This window comes from Tasmannia lanceolata, unplaced genomic scaffold, assembly GCF_043159265.1.
Source record: "Tasmannia lanceolata isolate RefF3 unplaced genomic scaffold, GAP_Taslan_0.1 ptg000015l, whole genome shotgun sequence".
Lineage (NCBI taxonomy): Eukaryota > Viridiplantae > Streptophyta > Magnoliopsida > Canellales > Winteraceae > Tasmannia > Tasmannia lanceolata.
In genome coordinates this window covers 29,094,322-29,113,778 of record NW_027518692.1, presented here as the reverse complement: position 1 = coordinate 29,113,778, position 19,457 = coordinate 29,094,322, and the positions used below count along the sequence as shown (strand labels likewise).

The window sequence follows — 19,457 nt, the reverse complement described above, 5'->3', positions numbered from 1 at the left end:
CTGAAAAAGTGGGCTGTTGTTGGATCAAATATCAAGGGTGGATGCGCAGCTAGTGTAATTGAGCATTCAAAACATATCACTGACAGTGTAATTTTTGTTTTGAATAATGATATGGTGGCCGAGAGTGGAATTCAACAAATAGCCTTTCCCCACACTAGCAGTCATTTCCTCTTTTGCCCTCTTGTTTCCTTAAAATGGCAAAACTACCCCTCCGATGCATAGTGGTGTGGAGGGATTTTTTCAATTCCACTCCCGGTTTCCCTAGCAGGGTGCTTTTGTCCTTTCACGCACTAGGATATTTTGGTCTTCAAAGTAAAAAACAATGTAGGGTGGGTATTTTGGTCACAAATTGATGGCATGGCCCGATTTGCAACATTCACGAAAATGTGATGACTCTATTGACAAGAAGAGGCCTTGCAGGTGGAAGAACTACATCTGTGTATGTTCTCCGCTTGGAAGATCATAGTAATAAAACAGCCCGATGTGGAAAGCCTTGAGATCTTTCTGGGTTCAGAGGGAGAAAGAGAGAGCTGATTCTACAAACCCATCGTAGAGAAACACACTCTCTTTCCTTCAATTGAGGGAAAAGAAACCCATCAAATAGAAGGGAAAATTGAGTTTTATGGTAAGAGTATAAGGACTGCAAGAACAGCTAAAACTAGGACTTGGGTTCTCCTCTTATCCTTTAATAATTCGATGTATGTTTTTGTTTTTATTATTTTCTCTGTTTCAATTCTGGGTTTTTATAGTCATAGAATATATTGTGTATTTGAAATTTTTTGGCTTTTTTCATGGATTTGATTTGTGTCAATTTTTTTTAAAAATTTGATGATGGTCTGAATTTGACAGGAAGGAGGAGAGCTTTTATAGAGAAAAAGGGTTTTTTTGAGGTCAGTTTTGGGTGTTATTCAGTGGATGAACAACTTTATCTTATTGATAGAATTATTACTGAGTTGGGTTTTTCCTATTTATTGATTTCAAGTTGGAGTCAGTATGGCTTTAGATGTATTAGATACGGAATTTTTGTGTTTGGGGAGAAAAGGGGTGAATTAAGGATTTGGATTGGTTTTGTACACTGAACATTGATATTAGAGAGGAAATTTTTTTTTTTTTTTTTTTCAAGTTTAGATGGTGAGAAGAGGGAGGGAATCATCATAGTTGCAGTGAGATATGTGGGGTGAGTATGTAAGGTGAGAGTATGATCTTTAGACTGAATGTTGATATCGAGGGGCGTTTTAGGGATGAATTCTGCGATGGATGAGATCAATATGCTTAGGCAGGCACAACGACATCATCTGGTGGTGAGGGAAATTGGGGAAGAAATTGATTTGGAGATAGGACATGGCGATGACGATACTTCATTTGCTAGCACCCCTCTCGGGGTGGTCCCACAAGAACCACCAATTGTTGAAGACCAAGAAGAGAACAAGGATCATATTTTGGCCTGTCAGGGCAAAGATCAAGAGATGATGAAGCTACAACCGTCAAAAAGAAAGAAGAAAGTTGTGAAGAAATGGAGGGAAGAATGGACTGATACCTACAAGTGGGCCTATGTTCATGTTCAAGATGGAACCGCGAGGATATTTTGCTCTGTTTGTAGGGATTATGGGAGGAAACACAAAAGAAATCCATATGGGAATGAAGGCAGTAGGAATATGCAGATGAGTGCACTCGAAGAGCATAACAATAGTTTGCTTCACAAGGAGGCTCTTCGGCTTCAACTGGCTTCTAAGGATAAACCCTTCGTCGAGAGGCCTGTTTTCGTAAAAGGTTTGTATCCAGTTCCATTATGCTTGCCCTTATACTAGTAGAACCTATTGGTTCTTATTCATTTGATTTTGTATTCTGTGCAATTTCTTTGTTCAATCTTTGGTTGGACGTGAAATGTGATGTTCTCATGCCATTAGTTTCTCATTAAGTGGAAACGTGCATGGAATTTTTTACCGATCACATACTCTCTTTACCTTCTCTGGCAATCATAATTGTTCTAGATAATTCTACCTTCTAATAATGCATAAAGTTGATCTATATCCAACTTCTATGCACTAGTGGGTGCTTTCCTTGCCATGGGGGCATTCAAATATCCCTTCCCACTTTATCGAAAAGGCAGTAATTCCACAGAGGCAATCATCTATCTTTTTTATGTAATAGTGAGAAATACGGTTCAGTGCCAACCAAAATGTATTGGAAAGAGTAGATAGATACATCTTGGCCCAATGCCAATCCTCCGTTTTTGAAAGAGAAAAAGAGTTTAGTTTTGAGAATGCTATTTTCTCTTTTCTTTCTTGTACACGAACTCTCTTTCTAAAGAAGAAAACTGAAAAGCCCTGTTTTCTGGCTTTTGACAGGATTTCAGCTAAGTCACTCGGTATGGGTTTTCTTAGCAGTTTGGCCTCTTCACGATAGTGCCCTAGGTACATAACAATAACGCCATAGCTACAATGAAGGCACCGATTCTTATTCAAAATGAATGATTGGTGGTTTTCCCATTATGCATTTGTTGCCGGTGAAACTTGGGCTGAAGGTCTCGAGTGGCAAGCGATGCTGAGATGGCTACCAGATCGAAGATCTGCAACTTCAGACATGAAGAAACGTCAGAAAGCTTCCAGAGTTTGGACTCCGGGGAGGCTCTTCGATGCCCAAGTCAGAATGGGCAATAGATACGAATTTAGCGGGCTCAGTGGATTGAAAGCAGGAGAATGGAATCCGTACCTTTGGGCCTTGGTCCCCTCTTTTTAGAGCAAGAGTCCCTAAGCCAATTAGAAAAGTTGCCTCTTTGGGACTCTCTCTTGATTGGCTAGTTTTCCTGGAATCTCGGTTTCCAAGATTATCCTTTGGCGGATGTGGTTTTAGGTGGTAGTTTTAGGGTTTCTAGGGCTTCCAGAAGAGCTGTGAAGTTACCCTTTTACCCTCTTCTGAATTTAAGCTTGTGGATGCCACATCCGGCCTCTGGTTGGCTGCCAAATTTTACCCCCAATAGCATCGATTCTGCTTCAAAGTTCAAAGTTGGTCACCACTCTAAGGCATACCAATCAAAGTTGTCTTGCCAAATTATGTGGCCATAGCCTGGATTATGCTATTATAAATATGTCTCCAACACTTTATAAATATCCAAGCAGGATATTCCCATCCATTAACTCATTAAAAGCATGATATGTCGCTAATCTTCATAGCGTATTGATGACGTTCCATAGGCTAGGATCTTCTTGTCATATTCATGTTATCCCAAGTAGCCATTCAAACCTAGGCTCTGATACCAAATTGATGTGAATCCATCCATGACATTCCAGAGAGAGAGACAAAGAATAGATGATCAAGATCAAGATCAAGAACAGGAAAGATTAAGATCAAGAAAGATCATGAACTAAAGGATAAACCTTCTGTCGAAAGGCCTATTTTCGTTAAAGGTTCATATCTAGTTCCATTATGCTTGCCCTATACTAGTAGACCCTGCGTTTCTTAATCATTTGGTTTTGTATTCCGTGCAATTTCTTTGTTCAATATTTGGTTGGAAGTGAAATGCGATTTTTGCATGCCGTTGGTTTCTCATTCAGGGGCAATGTGCGTTAATTTTTTTACCGATTACATGCTATCCTTACCTGCTTTGGTGATCATAGTTTTTCCAGATAATTTCACCTTTTAACAATATATAAAGTTGATTTATCACCAACTTTTTTGTCCTAGTGGGTGCTTCCCCCCTCTACTGATTGGAGCTCTTTATTAGTTTATCACTTTGTCCTACTAATGTTTCCATTTTGATGTTTTTTTTATCTAAAACAAGGGCCAAAGTGAAACAAAGGTGTAGCGGGCTAACAATGAAGCCTCTAGATGCATGCCAATAACACCATGGCTACAAAGAAGGCAGTGATTCTTCTTCGAAATGAATAATAGGTGGTTTTCCATTACGCATCGATGCTGTTTCAAATTTCAAAGTTAGCCACCACTCTAAGGCACGCCCGATCAAAGTTATCATGGTAATGCAAGCTATTTCGCTATCACCTGGATTATGCTGCTATAAATATGTCTCCAACGCTTCTACCCAATCAAGATATTCTCATCCATTAACTCCATAAAGACCTGATGTCTCTAATCTTCATAATGTATTGATGACGATCCATGGGATCTTATTGTCATATTCATGCTATTACGAGTAGTCGTTCGAACCTAGGTTCTGATACCAAATTGATGTGAACCCAGGCTCTGATACCAAATTGATGTGAGTCCATGACAGCCAAGAGGAAGAGAGAAAGAATAAATCACGACCAAGAACAAGAAAGATTAAGATACAAAAAGATCAAAATCAAGAAAGATCAAGATCAAGAAAGAAAGGTGATAGAGAAAATCATGTTAGAAGTGAGAAGGATAGTGGGGTGTCGGCGTATATTTCCAACCGAGTGGGGATGATGGGAGAGGAGGGGAGAAGGAGAAGATAAAAGAAAGAAAGAAAGAATAGAGTTTAGGGTAGGAATTGACATGATATGAAGCATCACACATCACATCCACAAAAGAGAAAAAAAAACTTCAGATCTTTATTCATTCCATCATTGCAGATCATTGAAAAGTGCTTTGAGGCTACAAATATAAGGAAAGAAAGAAAAATTCCAAAACCCTGAAAAAAACTTTACACTTTTGGACTAAAATATCTTCTTATGACTTAAACTCTATCCCAAGTTAAATTTTTCGTAATAAATGTGTGGGGTCCTATTTAAAACACTCATAACTCAAAGAACTTAAGTGATTTTTATGGGAAAAGACTTTACTAACCTCCTACGACTTACGGAGACAACACTTTGAAAACTAAATACAATTCTTTTAACATTGACTGGGAGCCCTATGTTCTTGACTAATTGATCCTCCATGGCGCATTGGATGGTCTCACATCAAAGATTCTATGATTCCATGGAAATATGAGAAGCAGGTTGTTGTTTCTAAATTTTTGGCTGAAGTGGCTTATCGATCTATGTTATCAGCACATAGCGAGGTGGTCTAGCTTTGCTCTCTTCTCTTAGACTTCGTCATTACATTCCTCAATCAACTCCTCTTTATGCATGTAATAAGATTACTATTCAGACTGCTGCTACCGATCTAGTGTTTCATGAGACAACAAAGCATATTGAGGTGGGTTGCCATTATATTCGACAATGCTCTTCCAGAGGATGTATCCCTTTACCTTATGTTTCTTCTGGTTGTGGATATATTCACAAAGGTTTTTGATTCACAAACTGTTGCTTCATGACCCAATACATCAATTTGAGGGGCAGTGTTGAACATAGCTGACTTATATGCATCATTATTTGGTGTATATAAATCACATGGATTTCCTTTTTAAAACATGTGTAGACACACACATAGATATGTATATTAGGCATGATATTACCTTTAGGCCCCTTGGTGAATGTACTATGCAAGTAGGTGTGTTAATGCAATTGACACAATGTTGTTATAAAGGCCATGGGAAAGGAATTCTCTCACTTTCTCCTTTTAGTGGGTCTGTGAAGTTGTTCGCCTCCCCTTCTCTCTTCATGTTGTTTTGAGTTTTGATTATTAAGTTAAGATTGTCACTTAAGAATGGACTGAGGGGACTCTGCTAATGTTATCGCCTGGGCATCGAGTTGATGTACGGGCCTGTGGTGCCTCTCATATGTCCTCGACGAAATCCGGGATCTTGTAGGGGTCATCTGGCCCAAAATACGCACAAATGCCGTTCTGCCAATTCTGATGCGGACGGCCTTGCAAAAGAGGGGGCCCTCTTGGTCGCAACTCGTGTTATTCACGCTAGTTTAGTGGATAATATTACTTAGTTTTTGGATATCGGTTTTTGCTGGGACTTCATGTAGGATATGTACAATCATGGTGTGGGGACATCTTGTGCCCCTCTATTCTGTAATATCTTCTTTTAATGCAATTGGACTGTTAATTTTCAAGAGAGAGAGAGAGAGAGAGAGAGAGAGAGAGAGAGAGAGAGAGAGAGAGAGAGAGAGTCGCATTCACCTCGTTCAAAATTCTCTAACCACAACCATCACTTTTAACAAATCCCAAAAATCCCATCGCCTTATCCCTTTAAATTCTAAAGATATGCCTTTCTTATTTTCTCTTTTTCATATTCCCCTTTCAACCAGTTGTTGTAGCTTCGCTGATGTATCAAATCGATGAAGCAACGAACTTAGTTTTCCAAATGCCATCCTTAGCGTAGAATTTGTTGTAAAAGCCTTCCATTAACGCCTCAAATTCTCTCCCAACTCAAATTGTCATCTTCATGTATTCATCGTTACATATGAATCCATTGCACCATATGCATATGATTTCTAAGGGGCTTATTGGATCTAGAGTAAAAATTTTCCAAGAAAAATTTCCCTGGAAAATGAGTTTTCCAGCATTTGATCAACTCATCTTGCATGGGCCTTTTTTTCGTCGCCAAAAAAAAAAAAAAAAAATCCCATTTATTCTAAGAAAATTGCAACCCTACTCTGGAGTCTGGACCTTGAAACTTTTATGGAAAAAAAAAACTTTAGAATCAAACAGCCCAAAAAACTTTGAGAAAAATGGAAGATTGATGCCTACCATGGAACCGTAGAAAATGGTTGGAGAAATTACGTCAGTTTATGAAGTAAAAAAAGTCTCCCCTGACAGTGCCATAAGATACGCTGGACAAACAAAGAGGAACAACTTACGTTTATTATGCAGTGAATTATAAAAGATTCATATAAATAATAAAACATCTCTTCAAGGTCCATATGTATCTCCTCCAAGCAAATTTTGCTGAACTTTCACTTTGTTTAATCCTCCTTGGAAAATTCTTGTGGTCATCCAATTTTAGGGCCACCTTCATCACTTTTGTGAATGAATCTGGAATGCCTGGTGTTACCTTTGATTGAAATTATATGCAACAATGCAGCTTATCACAATTGACAAAAAGCCCCATCTTGACACCAAAAGGTTCTATTTACATGCAGCTGGGAAGAGTTTAACTTGATTTCAAGCATAGAATCCACCTATGAAGACCGACACTAGTTTCTGTGAACTTGATTCCCTAGTTATCCATTGTGCATATGCTTTAGGTACGTATGGCATTTTTCCTTCGTCAACTGAAAAGATCTGTTGATGTGGCCTGGTCGTCATATTCTGAAAGTATAACCTTATACATTTTTCATTGTGATTTGGGGTTGATATAAATTTGGTTAGTGTAATTTTGTCAGGATACACCATGGTGTAATCCAGACAAAAAGCACTTGAATGATGAAGTATTAAATTTTTAATTATATGCCATTTCTTGGATCATATTCTGTATTATTTAGTTTGAGTGATGGACTTTTCAAGCCCCGTCTATGTTTCATATTGATGGGCTGGAAGAATAATTAAGTAGATGTATTGGACAATTCGAGTATAATGTCTTCATTTGTTCTTCTTTTAAAAATTTGATTAAGGATGTGAACTGTAATGTTTTATATCAGAATTTTATATTATTCATATTTGTTGCCATTTTCTACTGAATTCTGCCGGTTTTAAATGTGGCCTTTTTCTCTCAATTGGAATCTAAAAGCCCATATGTCAAAGACTGCTGGGTCAATTGTTGAAGCCGTGTTGAGAAGGGACCCTCACGAGCTTGAATTTATACAGTCAGTGCAAGAAGTTGTTCATTCTTTAGAACCGGTGCTAGCAAAAAATTCTCAGTAAGTTACATATGACAAATATTTATCTTGGGCAGTTTCTATTCTAGGTGGTGTTGTTATATTTATTTTTTATCTTGATATGTTTCAGATATGTTAACATTCTAGAACGCTTGCTAGAACCTGAGCGAATGATTCTCTTTCGAGTCCCATGGCTTGATGATAAGGGAGAAGCGCATGTGAATCGAGGTTTCCGCATACAGTTTAGCCAGGTGTTGGGTCCTTGCAGGGGTGGTCTTCGTTTTCATCCAATGATGAACTTAAATATTGCGAAATTTCTAGGTTTCGAGCAGGTATAGTTCATGGTTGCTTCTCAAGATGCCATTAAAAAATAGGTTGCTGCTCAAGATTTTACCCTGTATGCTTCAATCCTATTTGTTCTATTTTTTTTTATATTGAAATCGATGGATCAGCATTTTTTTTTTCACATAAAAAAAAAGACTGTTCGAAATAAAATTTGATGCAAAAGTATACAAAGTTGAAATGAATAAAATTAGCAAACTTTCTAATTAATAGGGGTTTTCATTAATAGCGGGGTTTCCACTCCCAATTGGGATTTACTACGTAAACTACATCTTCTTTAGGAGGAAGTAACCTCTGATTTTGATTGAGATAACCTTTTGCATAAATAAATAATGTTCAATCTTGCACCATTGATTTACGTGATTGAGACTTCTAAGCTTCATCCATCCAAGTTACGAGAACTGTAGGAGCGTGGGTCATAGAGATTATTTTGTTGTATTGATAGATAATGGCCTGTTTCATTCTTACTATCTATCCATGTTAGCGGGAATTGGATCATAGAGATCCTGCCCACATATGGGAATTGATGATTTGGCAATTTGGAAGATTGCCAAATATGAGTTTTGGTGAGTAGTGGATAATGATCCATGCATGTGTGAGGTTGATTCTTGATAGCTTTCCACCTAATGATACTAAATAAATACCCATATCATTTTCAGGTGGAGCCTTAATCACTTTCCACCTAAGATGGGTAGCGGATAAGCATATGTTTTTTCCATTTCTTTGCACATGTTTTAAGCAAGAAATAACTAGTAAGTAAGCTTTCTCTTGAATTTCATCTTAATAAAGAAATGCTCAACTCTATATGCCATGGGATTCCTTCTGCTTTCAGTTGATGTCATCCCCATTTTCACTAGGGTGATCATGTTCTACATCCATTTCTTGTTCCATTGATTGAAGTTTTAATTTTCGAGAATTTTGATGATTTTTTTTTAAAATAAGTTGCATTGGAACTGGTCACGTTCTCCGTACTTGGGTTTGTTGTGGTCATTTTAGTTATGATTATCATTAATTGACTATTAGGATGAAGTAGGTGAAAGCTGAATTAACTTTTATTACAGATTTACAATGTTGTATTGTGTTATTTCTCTGCAGACTCTAAAAAATGCTTTATCACCATACAAACTTGGTGGTGCTGGGGGAGGAAGTGATTTTGATCCAAAAGGAAAAAGTGAGAATGAGGTATAGGTGTTTCCTTTGAATAGAATTTTACCATTCAAAAAAAAAAAAAAAAAAGAATTTTACTGTTCTGGGGGTAATGCATCCTGTAGTAGGATGGTTCCGAGATCGAACCTTTTTCCAAATGTTCAAGTTTGTTTTCTAAGTGTAATGTGTATTCTATGCTAACAGATCATGCGCTTTTGCCAAAGTTATATGGATGAGTTATATCGGTATTTGGGTCCCGATCAGGTAATTAGAAAATGATTTTTTCTTTATCTGATTCAGTATGCCTGCTCTCTCTAAAAACTCAACACAACTCAACTCAACTAAGCCTTTGTCCGAAACTAGTTGGTCAGTATGCCTGCTCTCTCTCTCTTAAAAAAAAAAAAATGCCTGCTCTAAGTGGTTTAAAATGTTAAATCTTTCAATATGCATTTGACACTTCCGTGTCATATTCATGTATCAAATCCTTGTAGGACCTTCCTGCGGAAGATATGGGTGTTGGTCTTCGAGAAATGGGTTACCTTTTTGGACAATACAGACGCCTTGCAGGTCATTTTCAGGTATTTATGACACTTCCTCACTAATGTCTAGAAACAAACTGAATAATTGCTACAGAAACTTCTTGGCAAACTTTTGAATTTGACCTATTACATGATATTATTATCTTCAAATGAGTGTACCAGGGGATGCCTGCCCATTTTTGTATGCTGTTGTAAGTTGCGTAAGGATAAAATCAGAAATTCCTACAACTTTCAGAACTTGATGATAGAAAGATATTTATTATTATTGGTTATGACTGTCATTATTATTTTCATTAATTTATTTTTATTGATAACCTGAATTCTCTAAAAGAATCAAAAGCCAATACAAAGCAAAGGGGATATGAGCTTAGGTGAAAAACTTTGGGTCGTAGCCCTGATAATAGATCATTTCCTCTACCCTCTATTGGCCGAACTAGTTGCAATAGTACTTGTCTCCTATTGGCTGGAGAATCAAAAGAAAAGGATAGACTATAACAGAGTCGACGGTATTGAGATTTCCATAAAACTTTCCACTACCGCCCAAAATTTAGCGGGTGTCTTAGGATGGTTCTTGGCTTGTCGCCAAACTATTTCAAATTTGGTCAAAAGACCACCAACATACTAACAGTCTAACCTGTTTGATGAAAGAACAGTTTTAATGCTTTCTATATTACTATGCTTGAAAATATGGGGGTATTCTATTCAGTTTCTCGTTTTGCATGAGATACTTGAATTTCTTATTCAAGCTGGTATCTTTTGGATTTAAGGTTGCCTTAATGCATTGTGTAAAAGGAGTAGCTTGAAGAGTCTCTTCCCTATTGGTGATGAACCCAACTTTATACCATTCCAGAGTTGAAACTTCACACTTACCTGGGAAATGAAGATTGCGTATTGAAAATACTTCTGCCAATTATATACATTAGAATGCTGGAAAGTATGAATGCCCTATTGCAAAAGGTGGTGCAGTCACAAGTCACAACCAAGGTTTAAAATTTCAGTTTCGGTATCGGTTTCAGCCTCAGCCGAAACCAAATTTTCAGTCGAAATTCAGTACAAATTAGCCGAAATTTCGGCTAAAATTTTAAACTCCAGGGAAAAATTGAATAATTAAATTTAGCCAAAATTTTGGCCAAAATTACCGGAATTTCGGAAAATTTCGGAATCGGCAGAAATCTCGGACCGACATGGATTCAAGGTACTTTCGGTATCAGCCATGGTCACAACCTGTTTGGTCATGTTGTAGTAGTCTTGATTTGAGTCTCCTCAACTGTTGGCTTGAGGTTCTGGTATCCAAAAGTGCGCTTTTCTATTAAAAAGGAAGAACCACATATTAATACTTTGGCGATTTCCACTATTATACACTGGTTGTTTCCACGATCTTATTTACTGCAATGAAAGGAAAGGAAAATGACATCATGTTTGTATTATAATATTTCTTTGACATATGCATTCATGGAGAGTGGATATTTTGGGTTTTATCTTTACAATTTCATAAGTATGCTCTACTTATGCAGGGAAATTTTACAGGACCAAAGAACTTCTGGTCAGGTTTTAGGCTACGGACTGAAGCTACTGGCTATGGACTGGTACTTTATTTCTTCTGAATCCTAATACCTGCTACTTAGGGATCACTGTCATTTCAATCATTATATTGGCGTCCGTGTTTACACTTTTTGACCTTCTGCTCTAAATTATACCTGTGTTGCTTTCTCATGAATGCCCCCGCCTTTTCTACAGGTTTTCTTTGCCCATCTAATACTTGCGGAAATGAATAAAGAAATCAAAGGATTGAGGTTTTTGACTTTATCTCAGAAGCTAATGCAAACACACACATTATTCTGCTGTTTTTAGAAAATGTTATGATTTGGTTTTGTTATTAATAAATTTACATACACACATATAAACGTGTGTGCGTAACTTCTATAAGTTATTATTTAATAATACTTTCCAAATATTTTCCCAGGCCCAATGTTTTTGTGTATTGTTAAAAGAAAATTTACTTCAAACATATAGGAAAATTACTACTTAAAGTACTTATCTACAATGCAGTTTCAACTGCGAGAGGTCTTCCCAAAAATGGTGTAACTATCGATAGAGTGCCTCATCGACAAAATAACCATTTGTAAAGTCCCTCCTTGGCAAAATAATCATTGGTTGAGTGCCTTGTTTAATTGAAAGAGATGTTACACTCTTAGAAGCACGAAGTGGGGGCAGGGGTGGGGAAGCGTGGGTTCTAGAAGAGTCTAAGTTTGGGAGCGCCAACGGAGCGTGTATGTAATATTTTCTTTATATATCTTTCAAAATTCAAGCACATCAAAAAATAATAGTTTCTAACCATTTTCATATGTATCTTTCAAATTTTAAGTACATCTAAAAGCTAATTTTTAACCATCTTCACCATCTTCATTTGTGTGCACTCGTTCCTCGTGCCTTCTGATGATACACAAGCCTTTGTGCTTTCTCCAACGAATTACTTTGAAGAGTTGGAGGAGTTTGATATAAGGAAGTTGGTGATTGTGGGACTTATAAAGTAATAGAAGTAAGCTGTGAGCGTTATTAGAGCAGTTCCTGTCTCTCTAGGGTCGCGCTCCCTGGAAGCTCCTTCCTAAGGAGTGCGGAATCGAGGTTCCGAGGTGGGTGCGGCACCTCGAGAGGAGGTTCCTGCTTCTAAGGTTACACTTAATAGATCTCCTGATAGTCATTGCTTCTGTAAATTTCTTTTGCAATCGTACAATATTTCTGGTAAAGAAGATGCTGTTTTTTTGTTATTCTATACTATGTAATACCGTCTTTGGATATGGCTTCGTTTGATCTCTGTAAGGGACATTTTTAATGAGTGATTTATCTTTGATACACATTTCCTATAGAAATCTCTTTTGCCATTTTGATATTGAATGGTGCTGTTGCTTTTGTTATTTTTTAACAAAATAACAGCATCTTTGATTTTATCGTGAAGGATTGGGGGACTTTGCCTTGACTGTGGTTTCCTCTAATACGTTTGGTGAATAAATGAAATTTAAATGTCCACCTACTCGAATAATCTGTAATTTGTAGGCTCATTTACTTGTTCATTTAGTGAAGTGCTTTGATACTGTGGTTGATATTTCGGCATCTAGGAAAAAGGTTGTAGTTTTTCTTTTTTTGTAATATCCATTTGAACTTCTGCACGTACAGATGTGTTGTAAGTGGTGCGGGAAAGATAGCTGTGCATGTCCTAGAGAAGCTTCATTCGTTTGGTGCTCTCCCTATTACAATATCAGGTAACCCTTGAATGCTTGGATAAATTTTCTAGATTCAATAGAAGAAATAAATCATGTATTGTTATGGATTTCCTTACGCATGCGTAATGGATATTGAAACCAAGAAAAGTAAGAAAAAAGGAAGTGAAGAAGATGAAGATAAAAACTTTTTAGGATCTATATGAGATGAATGTCTCTCCCTCTCTCTGGGTTTCCATCTTTAGAGAGAGAGATGATGACGATTGATCAGAACTTTAGAAACTTTATGGGCTCCTTCATTTTCTAGTGCTCTATCAAATATGTAGTGAATGGGAAAAACCTTACCCACGAAAATGGGCCCCACAGAAATAGAGTCATGTCTTCAACACTTCCCCTCAAGCTGGAGGATAGATATCATTATCTATGTTCTGCTTGGAACACATATTACTTGACTTAATCACGTCTACTCTCACGCATGTATGAGTCATCGCATGAAATCCTACACCTCTTCTATCATAGCAATGCTCTCCCCTTGAGTCCACATCCTCTTAGTGATCATGAGTCCACAATCCACAAAAAAGACTCCACAACAGTCTACACGAAGGTTGTACTGCAACCCACATAAAGGCTTCACAACAATCAACACAAAGGCTCCAAAGCAGCCCACACAAAGGCTACACAACAGGACACACAAAGGCTCCAACATAGCCCACACAGGCTACACAATAATCTGAACCTCCACCGTCTATACAGGCTATGAAACACCCCATACAGGCTACATAACAACTCACACAAAGGCACTGGAACAGCCACCAAAAGATATGATTGTCTTTATAATAAAGCATAATAGCCCACAGAAAGGGCTTAGCAGCCATACATTAAGGTTGTACCATATTTCACAAGAAGGATTTACAATAATCAATATAGCTCACCTTTGTAGTCCACACGGGACTAGGCGATATCAGTGAATAGGGCCGCACACTAGCTACTCCACACGATAGATGCCAGGTTGGGAAGAATTCGGGAAGCAAAATGTAAAACAGAAATGAGAACACTGGGAAACAATCGAAGAGAAATGAGAAATTGAGAATCGATAGAAAATCTGATGAGAATGTCTTAGAAAATACGTTAGAGGCGATACAAAAACATCAAGTGAAATGATGCATATGAAACACAAGGGAAACACGAAATGTGTGTTTGTAGAGTTAGAGTTTGTTAATTTCAAATTTCTACATGATTTTATTTATAAATATTTGCATCTATAATTATTCATAATTTTATATTTAATTAGAGGCATATATAGATAATTTATGTATGTTCTATATATTTTATTTTTCTCATATATATATTTTTTACTTATGTCTATTTTAAGTTATTATGTACAAGGTTTTAAATTTTGGTTTCGGTTTCGGTTTCGGTCGCCATGGAAACAAAAATATTAATTTTCCTTTTTTTCATTCAAAAAAACATATATAAAATATAAAAAATTCAAAAATATATAAATATATAAACTTTAAGAAAAATAGAAAATAAAAATATCATAAAAATACGGATAATGTTGTGATATTATCACGATATTTTATGATAAAATGAAAATATCGCTATATTTTAAAAATCTCAGGATTATTTCGGGATTATGTCGTTTTATCAAAATGTCGCGATAAAAACGCAATATTTTGAATATATTGGAGATATTTGTGACATAGCTTACAGATTGCATGTCAAGAAAATGCTCACATCGTGCTTCATGCTTTTAGCAGACTCCATGGGATATTTACTAGATGAAGATGGATTTGATTATCCAAAATTGACACTTCTAAGGGACATCAAGGTTCAACAAAGAAGTTTGAGGTTCCACCATGTTTCTCAACTATTGCTTTAACCTTTTTAAATTTGCTTTGCAACTTTTAGCAATTATATGTTGAGGAATGATAGAATGAAGGGCGCCCTTGAAAATCAGCTACAAGGGCGTCCCCATTGGTTGGTTTCAACAGAGCGCCTTTATGGCAAAGCCGTTTCCATATTTTTCGGCGCCATCTTAAATGGACTTTGTTAAAACCGACCAATGGGGACGCCCTTGTAGCTAATTTTTTCAAGGGCGCCATTCATTCTATCATTCCTCTTATATGTTGCACTGATTCACATTTCTGGTCTTGGACAGAGACTATCTAAAAACGTATTCTCGAGCTAAGTACTTCAAGGATGCAAAACCTTGGAACGAGCAGTGTGATCTTGCATTTCCTTGTGCTTCACAAAATGAAATTGACCAATCTGATGCTCTTGCGTTGGTTAATTCAGGTTGTTGTATTTTGATAGAAGGTACTAAGTCCTCATATAATTCCTTTTAATGTTTTATATCTGTTTTCCAGTTTTCCTTCTCTTTTGTGATAATAATTATAATTTCCCCTATTTTTTCCAGGATCAAATATGCCTTGTACCCCTCAAGCAATTGATGTTTTGAGGAAAGCTAAGGTTCTGATTGCTCCAGCAAAGGCCGCTAGTGCTGGCGGGGTATGACTAAGAATGCCCTTTCTCCAGCCTATGCACAATTTAACATCGCCGTACTATGTTTATGCATTTTGTTGTTCAAAATTTGACTTTTCAAGGGCAAGGTTCTAATTTTCAATTTAGAATTCGGTTTTGGTCGCCACGGAAACGGAAATGTTGAAGTTTGATTGGAAACTTCAGTGAAATCCTATCAAGAAAAAAAAGAATGAAATAAAAAAGGAAACTGAACCCTCAGGAAAAGAAGTAAATAGTTGTTAAAATTTTGCAATGTCTGCCATTTAAACATTATCGAATGATATTCTCCTTGGTTGGGCCCGTGGCTCAAAATTTAGGCAGCTCTTTATCAGCTGATGATATTTAAACAACATTTTATTTGAGAGTAAGATTGCCTTATTTTGGGATTGGGCCTGTAGCTCAATGGTTGAGGTTTTATTTCTCAACCTCGAGGTCTCATGTTTAAACCCAGCTTACTTACCAAAAAATGGATTTCCTTATTTTGTCTCTTATCAGTCTATGCTCGTATATGAAAGTACTTCTCTTAACAGGTTATGTGACTAGGTTTCTTCTTAAGCATGTACCAAATATAATCAATTGGATTGCAGGTTGCAGTTGGAGAACTTGAATTGAATCACGAGTACAATTTGATGCACTGGTCACCGGAAGACTTTGAAAGTAAATTGCAGGTAGGATTAGGCTCTTTCATGCATTATCATTTTTCCCCATGTTATAAATCTTGAAAAATGTTGTATCATATTTTCTATCCATCAGACCTATCAAAACAATTAGGATCAACAAAATTCAATCATTTTTCCATGGTTTAATGGCTACACATTTTTCCATGAGTAGATACACCTCTCTCTCTCTCTCTCTATATATATATATATATATATATATATATATATATATATATATATACATACATTGTTTTGAAAATCTTACGATTTACGGTTCAATTTACGATTCGATTTACGATTCTTAGGCAAAACGATTTGAATCCCATGATGAATCTTAATTTGTATGAATCTTACGATTTTTTATTGAATCTTACGATTCGATCGTAAATCGTACGATTCATATGATTTATGCAATTTATCCAAATTAAGTTTTGTATAAAAGAAAATATGTCTTTCTTTCAAAAAACCTCATTTCCTTTCTACTCACATCGAGGTGGGAGTCGACGTGGGAGGCTACCATAATAAGGACAACATTGATTCCCGTCTTTTATGATTGATATTTCTCATTTGATGTTTGAGACTTTGAGAATTGATATGATCATGTGCCTTTTTTTAAAGATTATTAACCAAAATTCATGGTTTTGGATGAGAATTAGATGATTAGTATGTGTAAAGTGTGTCAACAAACAATTTGTATTACGATATTGAATGCTTATCATGGTAGTTTCTGTTTGAATTAATGAATTTGGATGAAAAATGAATAATTGGCTATTTTTATTCTTTAATTTATTTATAATTTTTTATTATACATATTTTTTTATATTTTTGAATGAATCTTACGATTTACGATACGATTTACAATCCGATACGATTCGACCCTAATTACGATTTACGATTCGATTCCGATTTTCAAAACATTGTATATATATATATATATAGAGGAAACTGCTAAGCTCACCAAACTTATGGTGAGCTTAAGCTCCTCAATCACATGGGGGCCCACTTTGTTAGGTGATCCAAAGCATTCATTTTAAAGGCCTTATGATAGATAGGGGGTGTACCAAAAATCAGCTCCATAGGATCATCCTAACCCCTTCATTTGTGGAGGACAAAAATGGGCAGATTTGTGTCTGTCCATTTTTGTCCTCCACAAATGGAGGGGTTAGGATGATCCTATGGAGCTGATTTTTGGTACACCCCCTATCCATGTAAGGGACTTTAAAATGAATGCTTTGGATCACCTAACAAAGTGGGCCCCCATGTGATTGGTGCGCTTAAGCTCACCAACAGTTTTCTCATATATATATATATATATATATATATATATATATATATATATAGAGAGAGAGAGAGAGAGAGAGAGAGAGAGAGAGAGAGAGAGAGAAGTGTTCCTGCGCAGCTGCGCAGGGAGCTCCCTGCGCTTGAGTGGCTTATAAAACCTCCCATTGGTCATTTGATGTGTACCCGCTATACGAGCCAATGGGAGGCTTTTTAAGCCACTTAAGCGCAGCTGTGCAGGAACACTTTCCTCATATATATGTGTGTGTGTGTGTGTGTGTGTGTGTGTTTTGGGGGTGGGGGGATAGGAGTAAGTAACTTAAAATCTTTGTTTATATATTCACGGTAATGCAAAACTTTTTCCAAACTCATTAGTAGGTCAATGAAATACAGCTTTCTGCCATCATCTTTACATTATTTCCAGATCCAATGAACTGTAGTAATCTCTTGTTACCCGTAATTTTCATCGACAGTATTTCTCTACCAATTAAGAAAGAATTTGTGAGACATCATTAGAAGGAAATTTGATTTGAATAGATCATAATAGTTTTTCTCAGTTCCTGCGTTTACTAATGACTAAACTTCTTGCCTCTTTGTTTTTTGTTGTTTTTCCTTTCCTGGCAGGATACAATGAAGCAAACATATCAGAAAGCCATCAAGACGGCGAATGAATATGGGTTTCTAAAAGAGAACCCTGAGTAAGCACCCGACCACACCCACCTAAAGTAAATAACACTACTGTATTTTATTCAATATGTAGCTAGGCCCTGTTTGTTTCAGATTTTGAGAAACAATTGTGGGTCCAAAACTGATTATTGGACTCAAGTTTACGTTTTATTTTGAGCCCAATGATCAGTTTCTGATTCACAATCAGTTCTCAAAATCCAAAACAAACGGGACCTAATGATGTCAGTGTTGATAATCAGTGCCCAAATCCTCTTGTTGCCTTAATTTGCTGCAGATCTCTTCAGTACATAGATTCAGATGTTGGCATTGAGAATGAAATATATATATATTTTTTCGGTAAAAAAGAAAAACCCGGAATTTATCTATGAACCGGGCCAGCACCTTAAATTCAGATCTGCTAGGCAATTTTGTAGGAAGACATTCGCGGCTAGCTTTTGCATGTGAGAACAGCCACATAAGTTGACTTTTGGGCATATTTTGTCTTATTCATTTAATTCATATGAGGTGGATGTTCTCACATGCAAAAGCCAGCCACAAAATGGCTTTCTGCAAAATTGCCTGGCAAATCCCCTTTAAATTTTATTGATATTAAGCAAAAGATACAAGAGGACATGTCGCCTTACCTCAAAACTCTAAAAAGAAGAAGAAAGAAATCACTTATACCGAATATTAGGAATTCCGCCTGAAAAAATACATTATATTCTTTTTGTTTCTTTTTTTTTTTCCAGGGCTTTGGTACATGGGGCGAACATCTGTGCTTTCTTAAATCTTGCTCAAGCAATGTGTGATCAAGGATGCGTTTAAAGCTAATATGATTGCTTAACCAACGATCAGTCTCTCCGGCAAGTGATTCCCATGGGAATAAACTCCCTCTCAGGCGTGGAAAGCTCCCTTCGGCCGCCAACTTATGTGTGAAATCACCAACCAGTTCCAGTTGTATGCATGTCTAAGGAAGTTTCATAGCCTAATTAGTGGAAGGTGACATTGAGAGGCATCTGAAAGATTTCATTTAGTTGTAAATTGTAACTTATATATATTTATTTGCAGATTTCTTGTAACATTTTTTTATGGGTAATGAAGTATTGCTTGTATGTATGTCTTAAGGAAGTTTCATAGCCTAATTAGTGGAAGGTGACATTGAGATGCATATGAAAGCTTTCATTTAGTTGTAAGTTGTAACATATATATTTATTTGCAGATTTCTTGTAACACTTTTTATGGGTAATGAAGTATTGTATGGTTCATCTCAATGCTGTTGGACTTCGCTTGGTTCAGAAATCCAGTTCGAATACCATGTTTTGATAATGGGGCGAACTCATTTTCGATACTTAAGTTTTTGAAAAACACTCTGATGGATGGTCCAATTTGAAAATGCTTACTCCTCTTGAGCCCCATTATCAAGCTTCTAACCTTCATTTCATTATCAATGCACTGGTA

At 36.6% G+C, this 19,457-nt stretch overlaps 1 protein-coding gene across 4 annotated transcripts; it reads left to right on the top strand.

The window, feature by feature from the left end:
- The first annotated feature begins 364 nt into the window (after window positions 1-364).
- LOC143846132 (uncharacterized) lies at window positions 365-19,270 on the top strand. Of its 4 annotated transcripts, none has more exons than XM_077354552.1 (17): window positions 365-625; window positions 850-890; window positions 1,129-1,770; window positions 7,541-7,670; window positions 7,759-7,960; window positions 9,066-9,152; window positions 9,321-9,380; window positions 9,608-9,694; window positions 11,170-11,241; window positions 11,393-11,448; window positions 12,830-12,915; window positions 14,631-14,724; window positions 15,035-15,192; window positions 15,293-15,384; window positions 15,984-16,064; window positions 17,958-18,031; window positions 18,749-19,270. In XM_077354552.1, exons 3-17 carry the CDS (start codon window positions 1,215-1,217, stop codon window positions 18,822-18,824), a joined length of 1,911 nt encoding a protein of 636 aa, XP_077210667.1. In that variant the 5' UTR covers window positions 365-625; window positions 850-890; window positions 1,129-1,214; the 3' UTR covers window positions 18,825-19,270. The 4 variants fall into 4 exon arrangements, with proteins under 4 accessions (XP_077210667.1, XP_077210668.1, XP_077210669.1 ...); XM_077354553.1 differs by having other exon boundaries at window positions 365-698; XM_077354554.1 differs by having other exon boundaries at window positions 850-1,770; window positions 14,634-14,724.
- Window positions 19,271-19,457: the final 187 nt, after the last annotated feature.

What these genes read in the sequence shown, in the direction of transcription:
- LOC143846132 (XM_077354552.1), top strand. Translation starts at nt 1,215, where the DNA reads ATGTTGATATCGAGGGGCGTTTTAGGGATGAATTCTGCGATGGATGAG. An exon ending in GCCTTGCAGGTCATTTTCAG is followed by an intron (nt 9,695 to 11,169) that starts GTATTTATGACA and finishes CTACTTATGCAG; the next exon opens with GGAAATTTTACAGGACCAAA. An exon ending in GTTCAACAAAGAAGTTTGAG is followed by an intron (nt 14,725 to 15,034) that starts GTTCCACCATGT and finishes GGTCTTGGACAG; the next exon opens with AGACTATCTAAAAACGTATT.